At 28.1% G+C, this 23,133-nt stretch overlaps 1 protein-coding gene across 1 annotated transcript in view; it reads right to left on the bottom strand.

The window, feature by feature from the left end:
* The window catches only part of LOC134835201 (transcription factor SOX-9), a 29,012-nt gene that overhangs the window by 1,839 nt on the left and 4,040 nt on the right, over nt 1-23,133 (bottom strand). The window contains exon 2 of the mRNA XM_063850072.1: nt 8,438-8,584. Coding sequence (XP_063706142.1) covers nt 8,438-8,584 — 147 coding nt within the window. The remainder of the gene's footprint in view (nt 1-8,437; nt 8,585-23,133) is intronic.

The raw sequence follows: 23,133 nt of genomic DNA on the forward strand, positions 1-23,133 counted from the left end.
AATTTTAAAAAAAATCTTAAAATTTTTTCCAATAGTGACAATTTTTGTTAATTATCGTATTTTAATTTATAATTTCAATAATTTTTGTCTTATAAAAATTCAAATAAAATACGCTAAACTTTAAATTTAATTTTCACCCTCAAAATTTTCACCAAATTTCATTTTCTTTTTAATTTTTATTCACACAAAACAACTTAATTAATAAAATTATTTACAAAAAAAAAACGTTGCTATCCCAAAAATTTCTATTAATAATTATATCACGAATAAAAATGTCACCCTTGAGTGTCGTCGTTATTAAAAAAGGTTTCTTCTCGACGTAACGTGAAAAAAAACGAAGTTTCGCAACAAGAATCCAATCAAGAATTGCATTCGCAACAATTTGCCATCGAAAATACCTGGGCGCGTGTCATGTAATCCTAACCTCGTTCTATGCTGTTTATATAAAGTTAATTAGGGAAAATTAAACAGCTTTTTCATCATAATTAAGAATCCTCTTGAACGAGAGATTTACATCACTTATCATCATCTATCCATCCACCCATAGCCAGATTTTTGCTCAGCTAGCGGAGATGCGATGAACAGATGATGATGAGGAACATTTACCTAACGCACTTAATTAACGTTTTATTTACAGAGAAAATTAACAAATATGTTTTTCCGTCTCTGTCGCTCTCTCTCTCTCTCTGGTTTTGCTAGAATCTTGTAGAATGTTATTTTTTGCAAATGACGAAAAAAAAAAAGTTACATTAAAGAGTTAGTCGTCAGGATGCTTGCTGGTTACATGTCGAGTTGTTAATTAAAATCGCACACGTAATCCATCTCGTGACGGTGTGGTTTTAAAACAGGTGAGTTTAAAATGTTTAAAGACTAATTTTTAGAAAATTTTAGGTCTTGATTAAAATTACTTTCAAGCGGATTGATTTTTGTTCCGAAAATTCGTTATAAAGTCAATTATACAGTTCAATTTCTCTTCCCAGGGCATATTATGTTTTTCTGACCCAATGCACATTTTAAAATTTCCCCTAATCGCATTTTAAATTTTTGCCCCAATTGACATTTTGAAATTTTTGTCCCAAGGCACATTAAAGATTTTTGACCCAATGCACATTCAAAATTTTTCCCTAAAGCAAATTTTGAGTTTTTTGTCCAGTTGAACTAAAATTTTTGATCTTTAAAAGTTGTTTTTATTTTAAAAATAATTTTTGTAACGCAATAACTCAAATTTTAGTTCAAAAAATTGTTTTGGATGTTTTTTTTTCTTGGTCATCAAAGGTTTAGAATGAAAAAAAAAACTAATGAAAAAATTTTTCAGAGACTCGTAAGTTTGGCAGTTTAACATTTATTGCCTACTTTTAGGAGTTGATTTCTCTCCAAAAAAAATTCTAAGGGTAGAACGAAATATACAGGTCCGCTCGATTTTAATAAAAGGAAAAATTTTTACTCCAAAAGTGATACTTTTCTTTCATTTCTTAGTATTTTTTTACGAATTATCTCCAATATAAAATTTTAGGTGAAAGTTAATTTATTCTACTCTTATCGATAAAAAAAAACTTAAAATTTGTCTTTAAAAAGGTAAAAATTGCTCAAAAATGATACAAAAACATTTTTAAAAAAATATAAAAATTTCTTGTTTTTTTTTTTCAATTAGACATTGCAAAAGCTTCAAAATTAAACAAAGCTTAAGATAATTTGGAAACAAAAATTGGAAGTAATTTTTTTTTCTTATAAATTTTGTGCGTTTAAAATGAAAAAATACTTAATGAACTTTAAAAAATGAAAAATTTTTTAATGAAAATTTTCTTAAGTCGACTAAAAACAAGATAAATTTATAAAATTACAAAATTTTTTAAAAAATTTGATTTCAAATGCTATTTTAAGACAAAATATAAAGGATCTATAAAAAAATAATAGTTGGAAAAAAATTAAATTTTTTAGTGGATTTATTTACGTCTTTTAAATTTCTAAGCTCGATTAAAGCTCAACGGCTCAAGCTCGAGCTTCAAACACTTATAAAAGCTTATAAAAACATAAACAGTTAAATTTATGTAGTATTAGCTTAGTCATATCTAATCTAATCTTATCAAAAATTGCAATTTTGGTGAAAACAACTTTAATCCAGAATTAAAATTTTTTATCAAAAATTAATTTTTTTAAGCTTGGTTCGATATTTCAAGGCTGTCAAAACTTATGACTTAAACTTAAATTTTTAGCTTAAGATTCAAGTTTAAATCAAAAGAATTTTTTGACTTAATGTTAATAGGCTTTTGACTTAAGCTTGAGTTAAAAAAAAATTAAAATAAATAAAAAATCAAATATTTTTTAACTTTCATCTAAATTTCGAAAAAAATAAAAAAAAAATTATTTTGAAAAAAAAAAAAATTAAGTAATTTATCTTAAGTCAAACTTCAGTGACTTAAGCCTTAAGTCAACATTTTGCAGTTCATATTTTTTTTTTGTTCTTTGAATGTTAAAAAATTGCACATTTTCTCCCCATCGAGCCTTTTGTGATTCCGCCGTGTGTGTGTGAAAATTTCAATCCACAAATTAGATTCATTTGTCTCGACGTTTCTTCATCGCTTTGCCTCGTCGCCAATGATGACGTTGATGACGATGACAAATATTTGACTAAACGCGTCGCGACTTCGAGGAAAGGGGAAACGCTGCAATGCAAACACAAGTGTTCCCTATTCTAACTTTTTTATCTTTTTATTATTACTTATTACTGATTATTTATTTGTAGATTTTATTTATTTAATAATTTTTTTTAATTCTAGCGACACAGATGTTCAGAATAAAAAAATCAATTTCAACGCAAAAAACCGTGTAAAATATTTGCTTATTGATAAAAATTGAATTTCTTTCGCACCCTCTTTCCGTGTGTTTTTCTTTTATTTTGTTGGCTCGCTGGCTACGCAATAATAATAATTTGTCTTCAATGATGCGTAATTCTTTCGTTTTATTTTTCTTTCAATTCCGCTTCGCTCGACACGTAAAAGACTCACAAGGGGGAAATTGTTATCAGTATTTATTGTGTTAGTTATATTGTATTTTTTTTTCTTTCTCACAGACAATTCAATTGTTCGCTTTTTGTTACAGATGTTGGGCTCCGTTTCCCCTGCATGGGTCAAGGTCGGCACTTTTCCGTGTGCGGCGAACGTGAAAACAATGCAAATATAAAAGATTAGCTTTTTACGTGTTTTGCTGGGGCGTGAGAAAAAATGCAGCAGCAATTTTCACCTTTTCTCGAGGGATTTTCCACTTTTTTTTCCTTGTTTCAACATTTCAATTTATGGGAATGGCACGAGTTTATTGACACTTTTGCGCTGTCCAAATTTGTGTCGTACGGAGATTATTTCTGCTCAAAAAAGCATTTTTCTGTTAAATTTGATCGTCGAGTGTTAAGTCAGTCGTGAATATTTTTTCGATGATTTTTGACAGATGAACTTAAATTTGATTGTATTTTTACTTTTTTTTTTTTGGCATGTTGATTGTTTGTGAAAGAGGAAATTGTGCTCGAACGAGTAGTAATGAAAATTGAAACGATTGAATTGGCATTTTTGTTGCGGAATCTGATGAAAAAAATTTATTGCGGAAGGATTTTTTTTGAAGGAGGAATTGGGATAAAAATAGAAATATTTTTTTTTTTTTTTTGAAGGATGTCTTTTATTAAAGTTGAAGTCTTTAGACTACTTTGGAGGAAATTTAATGAGAAAATTTTCCATGTTTTTATGGAAATTTTTAAAAAGAATTTTTAATTTTTTTTTTCAGTTGAAGTAACTTTTAAAGAATTTATTTTTTTTGATTAAAATAAAAAAATATTTAAAAATATATAATACGATAAATTTTATAAATTTTTTTCATTTTCAAATTAAAATTTATTCAATATTTTTTGACGAAAAAATTTTTCTTTTTTTAAAAATTAAAAAAAAAATTTTTTGAGCTTTTATTTTAATTTTAATTAAATTATTTAAAAATATTATTTATTAAATTAATTATTAATTATTTAATTTAAAATTAAAATTTAAATAATAAATAAAATATAAATAATTAATTTGAAAAAAATTAATTTTATTAAAATGAAAAATAAAATTTTAAATAAATAAAAAAAAAATAAAATTAAAAAATTAGATAGAAAATGCGATAAATTTTGTGAATTTTTTTTTTATTAAAAAATAAAATGTTTGACATATAAAAATTTAATTAAATTTAAAAAAAAAATAAAATAAATCAATTAAAATAAAACAAAAAAAAAATATAAAAAATATATAATCAATTAAATAATAAAAATTTTACAATTATTTAAAAAAAATCTTAAAATTTGAATAAAATTAGAAATAAAAATATTTTTTAGAATAAAATAATTAAATTAAAATTTAAATATTTAAAAAAAAATAAATTATTTATTAAATTAAATTAATTAATTTTGAAAAACTAAAAATTAATTAAATTTTAAATTAAAAAATTAAAATTTAATTAAATTAATTATTTTAAAAATTTAATTGAATTTTTTATTTAATTTATTTTAATTTAATTTAAAATTATGTTTTATTTATTTATTTAATTTTATTTATTTATTTAAATCCTCAATAAACCTCATAAAATACTTTAAATAAACCCTCAAACAAAAAAATATATATAAAAAAAAAATCACGTGTTCAACCGGACTTCACAAGAAAATCAAACACCGTACGTGATTTTTCATATTTTCTGACACAAATTTCCGCCTTCATTTCCAACAAACATCAACCTTTCATTATTAATCATTTTTACGTTCAGAGCATTACTCCTACCTCTGATCATACTCCTCCGCACAAAAAGATTTCTCCCAAAAAATCACCAATAGCACAAATTCTTCCATTATTTACGGTAGTTTGGACCGGATTTAATGGAATTTTATTGAGCTGTGGGTTTTGTATTGAGACGAGACGAGAAAATGAATTTTTATTGAAGTGTAAAACTGAATTTCTTAATTTTTCTCCGTTCGACTTGTGGGAAAAATATGAAATAAAATGTTTATTTTTCCCAAAGTCGTCGAACTAAAGAGATCGTCTTCAAAATTTAATCTTCTAGTTGCTCCATAAAAATTTAAAGAGACACTTTGCTGCAATTTTCTATGAAATCGAAGTGAGTTCAAGTGCACGAAAAATAAAATACAAAAGAAAAAAAAATTTTTTTTTGTGGCAAAAAGTTTAAATTGCAGTTGTTCGGCGCTGCTGTTGTTGTTGCTGCTGCTCGATGATATAATTAAATGATAAAAAATATTATTATTATTTCATTTACTGTTTGACATAATAATCCGTCGAAGAGACGTCGTCTGGGCACTTTTTTACCACCCGACTCTGGATCTTGATATAAAAATTAATTTTTCGCTTTTCTGCATTTCTCGTGCATTTTCAATTTATATCCAGATTATTATCTCATAAATATGTTTAACGTTCATTGCATTTTTCATGTGGTGCTATATTGTTAGATAAAAATATGTTGGATGGTCGATGCTGCTGCTGCTTCCCTGAACATCATAATGAATGCACGAACAAAGTAGTTTTGCTAAAATTATGTTATAAATTTCATGTCGAGCCAGATGCATGCGGGAGATATGACCGAGGGAGAGAGAGAAAAACGATTTGCAACAGGCCGTAGATGATTGATAGAGCACTGAATGTCGGTCGTCGAGTGCACAATTTTTAGTGCATCTTCGTTTTTATCGCATTTTTAATTGAAAATTTATAAAAAATCGGGATCTGGTGAGTTTTGTTGTCTCTTTAAGTCTTTTTTTATAAATTTTGCTCAATTTTTCAATTATTTATTTTTTTTTTTTTTATTTTAATTAATTTTTAATTAATTAATTAATTAAATTAAATATTATAATTAATTAATAATTTTAATAATAATTAATAATTAATTAATAAATAATAAATAATAATAAATTAATTTAGTTTAATTCTCAATTATTATTTAATTTTTAATTATTAATTTAATTATTTTTTAAGCTAAATATAGAAAATAAAAAAATTATAAAATTTTTACATATTTTTAATAAATTTTTAAATTTAATTATTTTATTTTTAACGAGTAAAAATTCTTTTAAAAAAATAATAATTTATAGAAAATATGAAAAAAAAAATAATTAAAAATATTTTTAAAAAATAATTGAAATTTATGATGAACTTTTAACATTTTTTTAGTCTTATGAGTTAATTATTCAAAAAATGTAAAAAATTTAAGAAAAAAAATTATTTTAAATTTAACAATTTTTTTTGCATTAGAATTTATTTATTTTTATTTTCGTTAAAAAAAATAATTTAAAAAAAATTTAATAAAAAAAAACTTTAAATTTTTTTTTTTATTTTTTTTAAATTCATTTTTAATAATTTTTTCAAATATTAATAAATTCAATACGACTTCTAATTAATTTTTAAATTAATTAAATTAAAATAATTTTAATTAATTTAAATAATTTTATTAAAAATAATAAAATTAAATTTTGATAATATGAAGAAAAAATAAATTAAAACGAATCCCAAAAAAATAAAAAAAATATTCTAAATTTCGTAAAAAAAAACTAAATGCGCAAAATAAAATTTCCTCTTTATTTTAAATGAAAACTTTTAACATTATCTCTTTTTTTCCATTACTCACTGTTTTGCTTATTTTTTTCGCAACAATTACTACTACAAAAAAAAAAGAGTATTAAAACAAAGTTTCGCCCAACTTTTTACGACAACCATAATTTTCGCAGCAATAATATTGTCAAAATGAATAATAAAATAAAGTAAAAAACAAAAAAGTTTCCCACCGTGTGACGCGTTGCTCAGCAAGAAAATTCATTCATTTACTCGGTTCAAAGGAATAAAACACAGAGAGAGCAAAACAATAAAATGTAATTAATTTCCCCCGTTTTTTGTGCTTCATCGCTGCAACTTTGGTATTGTTGTTATTTCTGCTGTTGCTGTTATTGCAAAAAAAAAAAAGAAGACGAAGATGCACAACAACAGAATGGATGGATGGATAGAAGCAACCTCTGAGCCATTAAATTAAGTTATGGCACAAAAAAAGAAGAAGAGGAGTGAAAAAGTCGTATCAAAGTGATATTTCTTGCATTTTATGGATGGTGCAAGGAAAAGTTGATAATTATTGGAAGAAAAAACGTATTTTGTTCAATTACTCATTCTCCCTTTTGGAGAAGAGTTTTTTTGTAGGCAGTAATGGAATGAGAAATATTGCCCAGAAATAAATACTCGTGGGAGTAAAGGGACAGAACGTACTAAAAAGTTAAAGGACATGAAAAATCTTAAAAGGTAAAATTATCTTCAAATTTTTTTGATTAAATTTAAAGTAAAATTTTTTGTTAAAAGAAAATTTTCTGAAATTTTTTTTTTAATTTAATTTTTTTTTATTAAATTAATTAAATTTATTTTTTTTTATTAAATTAATTAAATTTAATTTTTTTAATTAATTTTAAATTAACTTTTTAAATTAATTTAATTTATTTTATTTTTATTAAAAAAGTTAAATTTTGAATAAAATTTAATTTTTTTTTTTTTTTTGCAAATATATTCATTGAATAAAAATTTTTTGATACAAATTAAAAGAAAAAAAAAACAATTTTAAAGAAATTTTTAATTTTTTTAAGAGAACTTTTAATTAATTAAATTTTAATTTATTTTTTAAATTTATTTAATTTATTTTTTTATTTATTTATTTTGATTAATAAATTAAAATTTTATTTAAAATTTTATTTTTTTTTTGTCAAAAACATCAAATTTACTTCATCAAAATTACTTTTGATGCAAAAAATTAAAAAAAAAATTTATTTGAAAATTTTCATTCTAATTTTTTTTTCTTAAAAATTTAATTTTATTATTTTAATTAAAAAATCTCAAAAATTAAAATTTTTTAAATATCTTGACAATTTATTTTTTTAATTTATTATTTTATCAAAAATCTTAAATTAATTTAAGAGACAATTTAAAGCTAAAATCTGATAAACATTGTTTCAAAATTGCATCGTTAAGATGAAAAATCGACATCAAGTTAATATTACTTCATTTTAGACAGCAAGACAGACGTCAAATATCTCAGAGCAATTCATCTCACTACATTTTGCAACATCACAGGAAACAGAGACCGAATGATATTAAAATCTGCATTCAAAAGTACTTAAAAACTGTCTGAATGGCCTACGTTGTTATCATTCACTGTAATTTATTACAGCAAAATGCATAAAATTAACTTGCCATCCTGCTTCATTCCCGGAAAAAAAAAGTGTCATTTTTTAAATTTTATAAAAGTTCATGTAACATAAGTGAATTCTTGCTACAAAATAAGTTATCGTGCGAAATATTCATTTCGAAATGTCACCGAGCTAGAGCATTCGAAACAAAAGACACAGGTGAGAAATAAACTAATCCACTGTTAATAAATTAATACTTACTTCCACAGCTTTCCGAGCGATTTGCTCAATTCCGAGTTTTGTAAATGCGGATATTGCTTGCTCATGACACGCCGTGCCGCCTGTGCCCATACCATGAAGGCGTTCATGGGGCGTTTGATGTGATCCTTTTTTCGGTCGGACGGTGATCTGTAATGAAAAAAGTTTTCAAATTATTTTAGAGCAATAGATTGGCAGACGTCGGTTGATGTCAGAGTCACCTTTCGTGATGAATGGCGAACAACGACACGACGGAACTATTGAAATTGTTTGCACATATACACAGAGAGAGAATCAATGAATGGAGGAGATTATATTATTATGCAAGGACATGCGATATTTTCGTCAATGTGCCTGCGTGTGATAAATGGAGAGAAGCATGTCAGATGGATGAACAAGAAAATGTAAACTGAATATTAATATGTGTCTCTCTCTTAAAACATTCAATTTTCTACCATTTACTGCTTTTAACCTTGCATCGTCCATCTAGCAAAAAACGTTGCATTATCGGGAACAAGTGACACTAACGGAGGAAAAAAGGGTTAACAATGTTTATCTACTTAGGATCTTTAAAGACATTTTGTTGAAAAAGTGACGCTTTTTTAGGTCTGTCTGTGTATCTTAAAAATTTAAGTATTTAGAATTTTTTTTAGAAATTTTGAATTAACTTTAACTTTTTTTTTCCTTTCAGAGACCTCAGAAATAAGAGCTTATCCAGGTTCTTCAAAGCCAAAAAAATGGAAATTAAACTCAAGAGAAAACCTCCTTGGGTAAATGAAGACCAATACTTAATGGACCTACATCAATGGACCTTTTTCCTATATCTAACATTCCAAGACGCCTCACAATGCGCCAGAGAAAACTTCTGAATCGTTTTCGAACAGAACAAAGTAACAAAATGGGTTTACGTTGACGACGAATTATGCAGCTTTAGATCGAAACAATAAATTATGCGACACATTGTGGAAGATTGTGACTTGATGCATTTTCAAAAGGCAACTAAGCAACGAAAGAGGCACCAGATTGGTTATAAAACTTTAATTTGGATTTATGATATTATTTTGTTGTCAACAACACATACGATGATAATGATCTGAACTAGAACAAAAACTAAAGCATGTTCTTCAAAGCCTAAAGTAGTAAAAACCAATTTTGCCATAGATTAGAACGATAAATTGATTGACATATTTTGCCAAACTTTTAACTTTTATGTGCTACTATGTCAAAAAAAAATTTTTTCAGTTTCTATTTTTTTGGCAGTTTTGAGTTGCAAAATGATTAAAATGATAAATTAGAGCCCTCTGATAAATTTTTATCCATTTGAAGCAAAATTTGACAAAAATTGCTTTGACACAGTTTTTTTGTTCTTGATTTAGTTTTCAAAACAAAACTATGTCAAAGGAAAAATTTGTTATCAGTTTCAATTTTTTAGCAGTTTTGAGTTAAAAAATGATTAAAAATGATAAATTAGAGCCCCCTGATAAATTTTTATCCATTTGGAGCAAGATTTGACAAAAAATGCTTTGATAACATTTTTTTGTTCTTGATTTAGTTTTCAAAACAAAACTATGTCAAAGGAAAACTTTTTTTAGCAGTTTTGAGTTAAAAAATGATTAAAAATGATCCATTTGGAGCAAGATTTGACAAAAATTGCTTTGACACAGTTTTTGACACAGTTTTTTTGTTCTTGATTTAGTTTTCAAAACAAAACTATGTCAAAGGAAAAATTTTTTTTCAGTTTCAATTTTTTGGCAGTTTTGAGTTAAACAATGATTAAAAATGATAAATTAGAGCCCCCTGATAGATTTTTATCCATTTTGAGCAAGATTTGACAAAAATTGCTTTGACACAGTTTTTGACACAGTTTTTTTGTTCTTGATTTAGTTTTCAAAACAAAACTATGTCAAAGGAAAAAATTTTTTTCAGTTTCAATTTTTTAGCAGTTTTGAGTTAAAAAATGATTAAAAATGATAAATTAGAGCCCCCTGATAAATTTTTATCCATTTGGAGCAAGATTTGACAAAAATTGCTTTGACACAGTTTTTGACACAGTTTTTTTGTTCTTGATTTAGTTTTCAAAACAAAACTATGTCAAAGGAAAAAATTTTTTTCAGTTTCAATTTTTTAGCAGTTTTGAGTTAAAAAATGATTAAAAATGATAAATTAGAGCCCCCTGATAAATTTTTATCCATTTGGAGCAAGATTTGACAAAAATTGCTTTGACACAGTTTTTGACACAGTTTTTTTGTTCTTGATTTAGTTTTCAAAACAAAACTATGTCAAAGGAAAATTTTTTTTCAGTTTCAATTTTTTAGCAGTTTTGAGTTAAAAAATGATTAAAAATGATAAATTAGAGAAATTAAACTAAATTCTCAGCGACCAATCAATTCTAAGCTTCTTCAGTGCTCAAAATTTTGGTTTTTTTTTATGGATTTTTTATTGAAATGCGCTCAAGTCAACTTTACTTACAATCCCCATAGAAACATTATCTTGTTTTTTTGCTGACAAACAATAAATTACTCTTGAAATAAATCGATTTTATGCACAACAAGTGCGTTTTGCCGAGCCTAGTGAAGGGAAAGTCAAGCACGAATGCACACACAATGAAGAACTCTATAGCACAAGAGAGAAAAGAGAAATGCCTAAGTAAACATTGATTATCTGTGATAATAATTGAAATATCTATCCAGCACATTAGAGACAAGGGATGCTCGTTAATGGGTTGGACTTGTCTAGTTGAAATGCTTTCACAGAATGAGCTGTCGTGTTGGCTTGACAAAGGTTTAATTAATGAGGCGTCATCTCTTCTCCTCTCTTCTCTTTAAAAAGCGAAAAACTAAAAGTTTCCCTTTTCAATTTCCTCGCAATGCGACACCTACGATAGTTGTTCGACACCCGATTAGATAAGATTTTATTACAACACTATCAACGCCCACACTTTGGCACGTCGGAGATGACTTTGTACGGAGGAATCCTTAATTAAATTGTGAGGGAAGCAGACGCTGTCACCTTTATTTTTTGCACAGAAACGCATAATTTATCATCATTTGTTATGAGTGAAAAAAAAAATTATGGAAATATTTGCATCGTATGGGAATAAAACGAGCGAAAAATGTGAATAAATAAAAGCAGATTCAATGCAAATTTTTACTGAAATATTTTCACAGAGAGCGCAATATGAGAAAAACATTGCGAAAATAGAGAACTTTGAGCAAGATCAAGGACAAATTATTTGTATGGAAATTTATGGTTTCCCATTTTTCTTTTGTCAGCTTGTTGCTTGACATTTTTGTCCGTTATGGAAAAACTTGGGGATGGCGTCGTTCATTTAAACTTTAATTATGACACATCGAATTTTAAACTTTTTAATCTCACCTGTTTTGAGTTTTTAAGGAACCTTTAATTTATTTCTAAATTTTTGAATTTCGAAATGAACAACGCCAATATGACAATTGAGCAATAACAAGAAAAATATACTTAAAGAGCGATATTTCGACAAAAATGCTCATTTTTCCGGTTCCCATTCCCCTTTCGACATCCAATTATGTCGAAAACGGACCTTTTTCCATGTCATAACAACGCAATTTAGCATCATTCAAACATTATGTTTTTCGGGTCTTTAATGCAAAGTCAACAATTTCCAAAGAAAGGCCACCCTCAGACCAATATTTGTCCGATCCATATCTCTCGGGTCTTGACAAACTTAACTTTTTTTTTCTTCATTCAAATGAAGCAATCATGATCATGTTTACGAGATAATGTTACATGACAGCGAAAGTCAAAGAAAAAGAGAGAGAAAAAAAATATATTTCCGAAATGTTAAATCGATCGCAATCGGATGACAAATCATATTTTCCTTTCGTATTAAAGAGTTCATGAGAGAGATACGTAACAAGTTCAAACGACGACGCAGGAGAGTGAGGTAAGTTTGTTTGTTTGTTTGAGCAATCACAACATTTCTTCATCCAAAATAAAAAAGTTGCCATGTCATGATAAACCTTTTTTCGTCGTCGTCGTCGTGCTTTGTTTAGGCGAACGAGGGATGCCGGTATACTTATTGAATTCACGTAAATTATGAGAGTTTGTTGTCCGTCATCATCATCTAAATCTTCACGAAAAAAAAAAATTAATAAATCTCTCTCTAACTAAGAATAGTACAAAATTTGATGAATTTGCACTTTTATTTTTTGGGAGGCCCGTTTTTTTTTTCTTTTTGTTGCTGATCCGATCAATATCACGTCAAATAAAGTTGTAAATGACGTTAATTAGCTTTGACATGTCAATACTGCGTATGATGCAGTTCATAAAGCAAATTAATGAAGTCACATGAGAGAGAGAGAAATGTGCATTTAAAATGAAATTAAGATGTCAATATTTGATAAACATTCTAGTGTGGCGTTTAGAAATGTTTCATCTAAGCTAAACAAAAGAAGAGATGATTATGAGTCAATAAAAAATTTAAATAAACATTTTCTGGATCTGGCAAAGTCTTTAAGTTGGAAGCATATTATAGTACGTTACGATGATAATAATCTCTCATAGTGTTTTTTTGTTATTTCTTTTTTTCATGCTAAACTAAAGACTTGTCGTAAAAATACAAATGATGCTTAACACAAACCACATGTGACATTTTTTCATTCGTTCATTCTTCTTTTCAAGTTGATTGTTGGTTTATAACAAATCAAAATGGAAAGGAGGTTGATGAAAAGCAAGGATTTGAGCGGATTTCTAAAATAATTTAAAAATCTGATTTTAAAAGCTTAAAGCCTCGTTAGGCTTTTATTTTGATTCTCTTTAAAGAATTTTAACGGAATAAAAAGTCATCAACACAATTTTTATGAACTACTTGGTTTTTCGAACTATATTGCAATACTCTTGGTAAGTTTAATACTCCAAATTCCTTTACAGCTTCCAAAATCCTGGTAGGATCAAAAACATTTCTAAGTCCATGTGCCAATTGCTCTTTCATATTTACATACTTCATTGAGATTTTAATTATAACTTTAACGAAGTTAATTTAAACGTCAATATGCTTTATGCAATTACTTGATTGAATTGGCACTTTGGTTATCAAATTTAATTGTAATTTGATTTTGATCATTGGATTCCTTATTGAATTTGAATAACCACGTTGCTTCTTGACATGCAAAAAGTGAGATGTTTTCTTCCTCACTCAAAAAAAACGTTACATTTAATTGTTTAAACAATTTTTTTTAAATTTTGGCGCCTTTTTACTGATGTTTCCGCCATATTTTTAGATCTTTAAAGTTTTCCCGCCATTTAAGATCTGTTTTTCAGATATCAGTTAATTTAATCAGCTGGAAGTTCCAAACAGATCTAAAATGGCGGGAAAACTTATAAAGATCTAAAGATCTTAAAGATCTAAAATATGGCTGAAAGATCAGTAAAAAGGCGCCAAAATTTAAAAAAAAATTGTTTAAACGCTTCTTTGCCTTTTTGAATCATACATAAAAGGCAATACGTTGATTCCGCCATATTTTAAGATCTTTAAAGTTTTCCCGCCATTTTAGATCTGTTTTTGAGCTATCAGGTTATTTTATCGGCTAAAAGTTCAAAACAGATCTTAAATACTGGGAAAGCTTATAAAAGTCCCGAGATCTAAAAAAATGGCGGAACGATCAGTAAAAAGGCGCCAAAATTTAAAAAAATTGTTTAAACGCTCCTTTGTCTTTTTGAATGATACACCAAAGCCAAAATCGTTGATTTGTTAAATAATATTAAAATTTATCAGACAGACAAATTTTAAACTAAAATAATCGCATTTTCAATAAGAAACCTTATGAAATAAATGCGTATTACAAAAGGTTTTTGTATCAGGCCACAGATCAAATGTGTACAGTCTGTCTTCAACAAGTGGCTTTTATTTTTCCTGTCAACACGAAAACCGATTGAAAACTGTCCCAGCAACAATATCCTTTAAATCTGTTAAAATCTTGCAGATTTTTTTTTCTTCTCTTTGTAAATCATCATCATAAAGCAGAGAGGAAAAAAACGCATGCCACAATAAAGCAGGGAATAAAAAGTATAAAGCTTGTTTTCCATGACAAAAGAACCATAAAAAATAATGGAAACGAACCCCTATAAAGCGAGGCACTTTGGAATTCAATAAATGTTGAGCTCTGAAGCAATTATTTGCATTTTCACAAATCAATTTCCGAGTCATTGTTGAGCTTGAAAACGTAGAAATTCTGAGAAGTTTTTATTATTTATATGACTTCCATCACGTATTATTATTCGGTCAATTCATAACACAAAAGGACACTCTCTTTTGTTAAATATGACAATAAATTTCCCATATCGAAGAGACAAAACCACAGAATTTATGGAATTTCCTTGTGGTTTGATTTGCATTCGATATAATAATAATTTGAGCATTATTTCCAATTAGTGTGGTCTCTTAATGGTTTTTGGTCACAATTTACCAGAGAGCAAAAGTTCAGGACCAAACGTTTCCGCTGACAAACAAAGACATCTAATATTTATTTATTAACACTGTCGTGTTAAAATGTAGACAAGTTTTGATCAACTCGTCGTTGTCGTCGCCATTAGATGATGATTAATACATGAGAAAATTGAAAATGACAATAAAAATGATAATGTGTGAATTTTAAACAAAAAAAAATTTTCAAAGAACGGAACAGTAGCAGTTTAGATTGTTATAGCCATTAACACCTTGTAAATATCTCGGTAGTGCGATGTCAGGAAATTAGAAATAAATTGAGTATATTTGTTCGTCGTGTTAGCACGAAGCTCGGTTTTTATTGTGTTTTTGCTGCATGGGCAGCGATGATGAGGCACGTAAGGTGTGTAGTAGAAGCAAATATTTAACACGATATTGTTAATAAAGTGCACACACAGACCCGTAAAAAAGGGTCAAAATTATGACTCAGCGTGGCAATGGGAATGTTTTGACAAAAACAAAAATCAAGTTACACAATTTTTGCGCCCAATTTGTCTACTAGTGGATCAAACTTTCATCATTAGAGGAAAACATATTCATTACGGTTTCGTGCCTTGGAGGTGAATGAGGCAGAGAGATATTTGGAAGGCCCTGTGAAATGGAAAATGGGTAAGTTTTAGAACCTAATGAGTTAATTTTTCCTCTCTTCATTCAGAATAGGTAATAAAACACTTAGGTAATAGGTAAGTATAAAAAAAATTACACAATACACTTTGAAATAGCTAAGACTAAGATCGCTACGATCAGATTTATCCAGAGATGTATGGTTCGTATTAGGATGATATCCCTGATAAAACTGAAAGTCGAAACCGATTAAAACTTGAATTCGGAAAAATGTAAGTCACCGAAAGCTATTATTGGTTACACTTTTGAGATATAAAAGTCGCTTTAAATCATCATAATGGAAATCTATTTGAAAAACTAACAGATCCAAAGGTTATATAGACATACCTTTCAAAATACGGAAAACAAATCTCAAAAGAAGAATTAAAAGGAACTTTAAAACCTAAAAAGGTACAAAATTGTCTTGATTTCATCGATTTGATTTGAACGAAATAGGTTCATGAATTGAAAATCTGAAAACTTGAAAAAATTTCATCACATCTGAAGACATAAGCCAGCAAGAATTGTCTATGGTTACACTTTTGATACACAAAATACTGGCAAACTTTGCATCATTTTTACAATCAGCCCATCTGGTTTCCTTCATTGAGGAATCGCTTCATTCGAAATCCATCTAATCGTATAATATCTGCCTACAAAACTAATATTTCATTGCCTCAAATCGACATTTCCTTTAGTCCAAGAGAGAGACGAACATAACAAGAGACCAAACTCAGGTCTCCAAATCCAGTTCATACGAGCTTACAATTCGACAGAGTAATTTTCACAAAAGAATCAACTTTTCAAACAAACTTTCTACTATTGAGAGGAACCTCAATGACTAACTGATCTATTTTTAAATATCAATCCAAGTCTTCGAAACAAATATTAATGAAAACTTATCGCAAAAACAGTAGTTAAAAGAGTAGTCAAATTCACTCCTTTTCATCCCATGGCACACGCACGCGTTTGTGTGGGTGTATCTGACAACATCATTGAAGCACAAAATAAATTCTCATTCACGAAACGTTGCGCATTAATAATTGATAAATAATACATAATGCATGCTCGTGAATGATCCTTTAAAGATGTCTTAAACGATTTAGATTATTATTTCATCATCAACATCTCACACACACTTGTTCAATGTCGTTCCATTCCTCTTCACACATGAACACATGTTCCTTCCACAAAGAACGTCGAGAGTGCAAACGAGAAATAAATCATTGAATTTATTATGTGCATAGTAATGACAAACATGCTTCAAGGAAAAAATTTTCTTTCTCTTTGATACTTTTATCGAGAGTCCATCGAGAAGAGAAAGAACGAAAGTGAGTGGTTAATGTCAAAATGTCATCTTGCATGTCACCGCCTAAAACATTGTGTGAAAGTTATTTAATAACCTCGAGAAAAATATTTCATCGGAAAAAAACTGCCAGAACAGAACATCGTATCGGAGTTCAAAGGACTTCTGTTTATTATTATTATTACATTTTTTCCTCTGTTTCACTTTTCTGTTCTGTGACGAATATGACACTTGATGGTGTTAAATTTGTAATCAAACAACTTGAAAAGGGACATGAAACAGAGGTCGAAGAACGAATGGTTGTCTTTGATTCTCCTTTCGTTTTGAAACAAAAAAGGATTTGATCAAAAATTGAAGTTTTCTCTTGAAACGAAATTTTTTAAGGACTTTAAAAAAATGGAAAACTTTCAAAGTTTAATTAGCTAAGAGAAATTTTTCGATTAAATATCATTTATCAAGAAAAAGTTTCATGTCAAAATTTAACTTTTTTGTATCAAAAGAGATACATTTAATGATTCTTTGGGAGAAAAAGTTCTTTTCTAACTCAAGTTTTAATTTCAATTAGGAAAAAGTTGCCTTTCATGAGTTAAAATTAAATCCAAAAACTTATAAAAAGAGGTTTAATTGAATTTAAGAAACTTCTTAAAACAATATTATTCGTTCTTAGGATTAATTTAAAAGGTCTGAAGAATCTCAGAAAAGTCATTTTTAATTGAGTTTAAAATTCATCCCTCATTTAGTCTGTAACGAAAATGACTATGAAAACTCAATCAATTAATTAGACAATCGCTTTATTCTTCCAAAATTATCCAGAATATCGCCAGCACGTTTATCTTCTTTTCTCTCTGCCACAAAAGTGACATCTCTGCCTCGTAACCGACGACAGGTAATAGCGACATTACCTGTCAAAAAAATTACAAGTCAAAAAAAAATAATTAAAAAAAAATTAAAATAAATAATTAATTTGAAATTAAATGAAAATTAATAAAAAAAAAATAATTAAACTAAATTAACAAATAATTTTAATTCTTAATTAATTAATTAAATTTAATTTAAAAAAGTTAAATGAAAAGTTTTAATTAATTTAATTTTCAAAATAAATTAAAAAAAAATATTTAATAAATTATTTTAAAAATTAAATTAAAATTCAAAAAATAAATTAATAAATAATTTTAAAATAATTTGTTAATTTAGTTTAATTAATTTTTTATTAATTTTTATTTAATTTCAAATTAATTATTTAATTTAAATTTTTAAATTATTTTTTTTTTTTTACTAAATGAAGAGAATGAATTTTAAATTCAATTAAAACTTACTCTCAAAAAAGGTTTAAAATTAAATAAAAGTATAAAAAAATTCTAAAACCAAAAATCAACACACCTTCAAATCCAATCCTTTTCCAACTAATACCAAATGTCCATTTCAAAAGTCAATAAATTTTGTTAACACTTCGATTTTAATCATGCTCTTGATTGACAATTCCGAACCCGATACTTCTCTTTCCATCGACCAGACCCGATCGCAATGTCCATCACACAAACGTAAAATAACAAAATTGACAGCTTCAACGTATGTATTTTTACATTACCCCGACATGCCAGTGCCAGCAAAAACAACATCAAACTCTTCAAATCAATCCAGCGCATATTTTATTTATTTCATCTCTCTCTCTCGCACCGAGACCAAATATAATCCGGCACAATATGCATAAACTTTTTCTCGTAATGTGATGATATTCAATCCATGCGTATCAAATCCATGTCAAAATTGATTTTTGGAGTATGGAAATGGTGAATAGACTTGTTTAGGCAAATGCACCCGATGGTTTTTTTTCGTTTATTTTTTCTCATTTGGCATTAAAACGAGATTTTATTTGGATTTTATGACGTAAATTTTCATTTTTCGAACCTCATTTTATGAGCAAAGGTTTTATGGCCTCGCCTCGGTGACATATTGTTGACTTTTATTTTACGACATGACTCCCAAAAAAAATAATTATTACGAAAATTTAATCAGTTTTCGGTCAAATGTGTGTGTGTGGGATACCACCATATGGATATTTTAATTAGTTCAATATCTCCGTAAGTGAGTAATTTTCTTAAACTTTCGGCAGTAAAAAGTAATAAAAATCTCACATCAAAGGCCGAGTCATGATTCCATTGAGAAACAACCACTTGAGAAACACATTCGAGTACTCTTAAACGCTTTGCTGCCTACCGTGTTGTGGAAACGAAACGTCGTGGTAGATGAAATAAACTTTCAGGTTAAACGGATTTTTCGACGCACGAGACGAGATTTTTTTTCGTTTCAAACAATAATAGAGGAATCATGCAATCTAATGACTGTTTGCTCAACGCGGCATTTCTTCTTTTGCTCTTTTTTTTCTACTCGTGTAATAAGATTTTTCTTCTTTTGATGTTCCAGCAAAGGCAAGTGAAATATTTCGTTACATTTTTATCGAGTTTTTTGATTGTTTGCTCCGTAGCTGCTTTTTTGCTGGGAAGTAACGAACAAAAAAAAGTACAAGTACCTTACAAAAACTAATAAAAAGCCGCTAAAAATGGAGAACGAGTGAAAAAAAACAGATATTTAGTAGGAAATACACGAAAATCGAGTGCGGGTGAAATAGACAAAATAATCTCGGTAATGCAATGATGGGAAAAATATTTTTATCTCTGTTTGCCATACATTTCAAAGCGAGACGCGATGTCGATGAATGATGATGGTAGTATTGGTGCGGCGAGGATTTATGTCGAGGAACTTTTATGTGTATTTTTTTAAAAGGCTTTTGAAAGGTTAAAGAGACCTTTTTCGGGATTACTGGATAGAATTAGGATTAAAGGATCAAATGTCAAAATTATGTGGAAAAGAGGTACTGCAGTGGAAGTTGTGAGGAAAAATGTCATTCGTTTGATGAAAGTTGAAATGAGGCTCGTGAGGTATTTTTAAAATTTGATGAGCGAAACTTTTGTTTTTTTTTTGTTTCAGGCTTGAGTCTGGGCTACAATTAATGGATTTCCATAGAATTAGGACCAATTAAGGCAAATGCAATCATTCGTTGTTTAAATGGCATATAATTGAGACTCTAAAATGTGATTGTGGCGTATTAGACCGAACCAATAATCAAATTATCTGTTTTTGTCTAAATTTATATTTTGAAGCAGACTACATGAAATATCTATTACAAAAGCAAGAAACTATCGAAACAGCTTAGATATAAAACTTTAAAAGCCTTTTAGAACTTCTTCTATTCACAAGTTTTCTTGTATTGGTTCTCTTTTGCTTTAATTTAAAAGCAAATCTTTAACAGAGAAAAGAAAATTGAGAAGATCTATTCTGAAGTTGCGAACAATTCCTTCAAATAATCAAGCATATAACTCGATTTCTCCTTAACATCATATGATCATATGGTCCAATAGACGAGATTCTCAAAGCAAATATTCAAGCAATAGATTGGATTAAGAAATATCAAATTGCATTATAATTTCCATAAATGATTGAAATGAAAGAAAAAATAACAAAGAAGTTTTCTTAGAAGGTCGAGAAGCTTTAATGCCATCACGAAGCATCATCTCTTCAAAGTCTATGAAACGTTTTTCTGAATAAATTATGAAAGTAAAAATCATTGAAGCATTTAAAGCTCTTTAAACTTGTAAATGGGGCTTGTCATTCCCAAGCAGAAGCCTTCAAAATTCCTTCAGCTCTCCCATAAGTCTCATAGAGTTTCTAAAAGATCTTAATAAATTCTAAGCACGATCGAGTCAGAAAAGCTTTTCATGAATTTGAGTTTCGAACCGACGACCTTCGATACACTAACTACTGAACTAAGCTGATACCATTTTTTCAAGTCGATCCGATTTAAACTAAATTGAGTGATCTGGATATCATATTTTAGTCATAAAGTCCTTCAGGTGATGGATTTCATTATTTCATCGACAAAAATATGACATGAGATTTTTTAAAAATTTTGGGTCTGCGGTTGACCAACTCGAAAGGGGTTCAGGTTGATCTCTTAAGGGATCAGATTGAAGCCTTGTGTTAGTAAAGTTTAGTTGTTGTTGTTGTATTTCTTTCCATCATTTACGATGATATTGTGACGGTTTTTTGGCTGGTTTGTTTAATATCACTTTTTCATATACTTATTTCGTTTATCACATATTGCTTTGCCTTAACTTTAAAAATCTCCAAACTATCATAGTCTAAAGTAATTGAAAAAACCTATATTCAAAATTCTGGACTGAGCTTTTTCAAAGTGAGGCATAACTAAACTAATAGTGCATAGAAACACAGAGGCTCATTCCACAATTTTAAAAATTTAGGTTTTTCGATTACTTTAGGCCTCATTAACACAAAAACATTAAAATTCTCATTCCATATTTTTTCGATGAAATGATGAAGTCTGGTTATGTGTCTTAATGTACAAACAAATTCAACTGGAATTTTTAGCACTACATATTCAATATGTCAATTTAATCAAAATTTATCCTAAAAAACGTTTTAAAATGTTAAAAAAATATTTTTCATGAATTAAAAAGAAATTAAAAATTTTCATTATAAATTACATTAATTTAAGTGAAGTATAAAATATTATATAAAATATTTCCATGAAATTACATAAAATGGCAAATAAATAATGCAAAAACTTGTTGAGCTTTTTTCAACGTAAATTTTCCTCAAATAAACTAGCAAAATTGTTGCACAAAAGCCTAAACCGATCAACGTAACATATCCCACATTTTCCTTTTGATGACAGCGTCAATTTATTTTCAAACGCTTCAGACACAATATAACACTTAAATAAACACTTTATTTTTGCGAAAAATTTGCATAACAATATGCGACGTCGACACTGGCTGGCGTTTACAATTTTTAGTTGACTTTATTTTTGCTGAAATTATACCGAAAATTTACTCAGTTTGTACCATTTGCGAAACATCATCGCCTCCCGAAATAATTTTTCTCATCGCGTTGTACACTTTCGGAATAAATTTTCATACATTTCGCGCGCTCATTATAAATGCGCCGAAGTTGAATAGAAGTGAACAAAACACTTCCTGCCACTCGCTGTTTGTGTGCGGTTGTTAATTAAACATATTCAAAAAATTTTCGGGAAGTTTGCCGCTGTCGTCGTCGTCGCTATCTTTGCTAAAATTTACATCGCTTGCTAAGTTAAACAACGAGAGTTTTGAAAAGCAAATAACCAACCACTCCTCGCAAGTCATAAAATGAAGTTTCTCAAAGCAATTTTAAACTATTACGATGCCAATAACAATAAAATGTTTGCCGTGAAATTCGTTAACTAACGACGATATGAAAAAATGGTCCAGCAATTAACACACTTTGCCATTGTTTCACGTAAAATCCGAAATATTTTACGAGCTATCCATGCAAAATGCAAAAATTTATGCTATTTCATCATGAAACTAATAATTATTGTTATTAGTACGAAATTATTTTGCGAAGCCAGTAATTGTCAATGACGCATTATAATTTTCATAATTGCATCGGATATTCGCTGAAAATTTAATTAAATTCTAAATCAATATTGATTAGTGAAATATACTACGAGGAAATTGCATTTGCTGTGTTGGTGGTGTGCTTTTAATGTGATTAAAGGTTGTTTTTCGATCCGAGACAATTGAAAAGTTTGACAATCTGTAACAAGTGTGTCTAAAACCGTAATTCGATCAAAATAGAGCAAAGTTTGTAGTATCAATACTTTGTGGCTTTGTAATATTTACTACGGCGGCGGAGGAGGGTGATTGATGATGAAATTTAGCAGCAAAGGTAGTTAAGGTGATAGATGAGCTATTTCTGTCAAAACCAAAGTGTGGATAAGATGGTAAAGTATCTCGAGGGAAATAATCAAGTTCAAAGTCAAATAAAGTTTCCTTTTTCTTTGTTGACTTTTGATTGGTGATAAAATGGACGTTTTGTTTGAGCGTTAAAGGACTTTTCTTTTTGTAATTCTAGAAGAAAGTTAAGGACGCTTTTGTCTTCGTAACAAATAAGGAGATAAATTGATCTATGAGAGTTACAAAGACAATGGGGGCTAATGTGAATTCAGGAGATATTTGTCAATTTAAAAAAAAACACATCTTTTCTCATTTGTGCTTAAGTCTAACAATGCTTTTCAATTCGTTCTTAATTTCAATTCTTTTCTGAAGTCCATTGAAATCGTCAAGGTTGGTGAAATCATTGTAGATTCTGATGCTGCTAAAATTTTAAAAATTAGTTAGGTGAGGAATTAAATTTTAATAATATTTTTTCCTTTCCTTTATTTTAATTTATTTCTTTCTACAATGAAAA

The sequence above is a fragment of the Culicoides brevitarsis genome, chromosome 3, assembly GCF_036172545.1.
Source record: "Culicoides brevitarsis isolate CSIRO-B50_1 chromosome 3, AGI_CSIRO_Cbre_v1, whole genome shotgun sequence".
In the NCBI taxonomy this organism is placed as follows: Eukaryota; Metazoa; Arthropoda; class Insecta; order Diptera; family Ceratopogonidae; genus Culicoides; species Culicoides brevitarsis.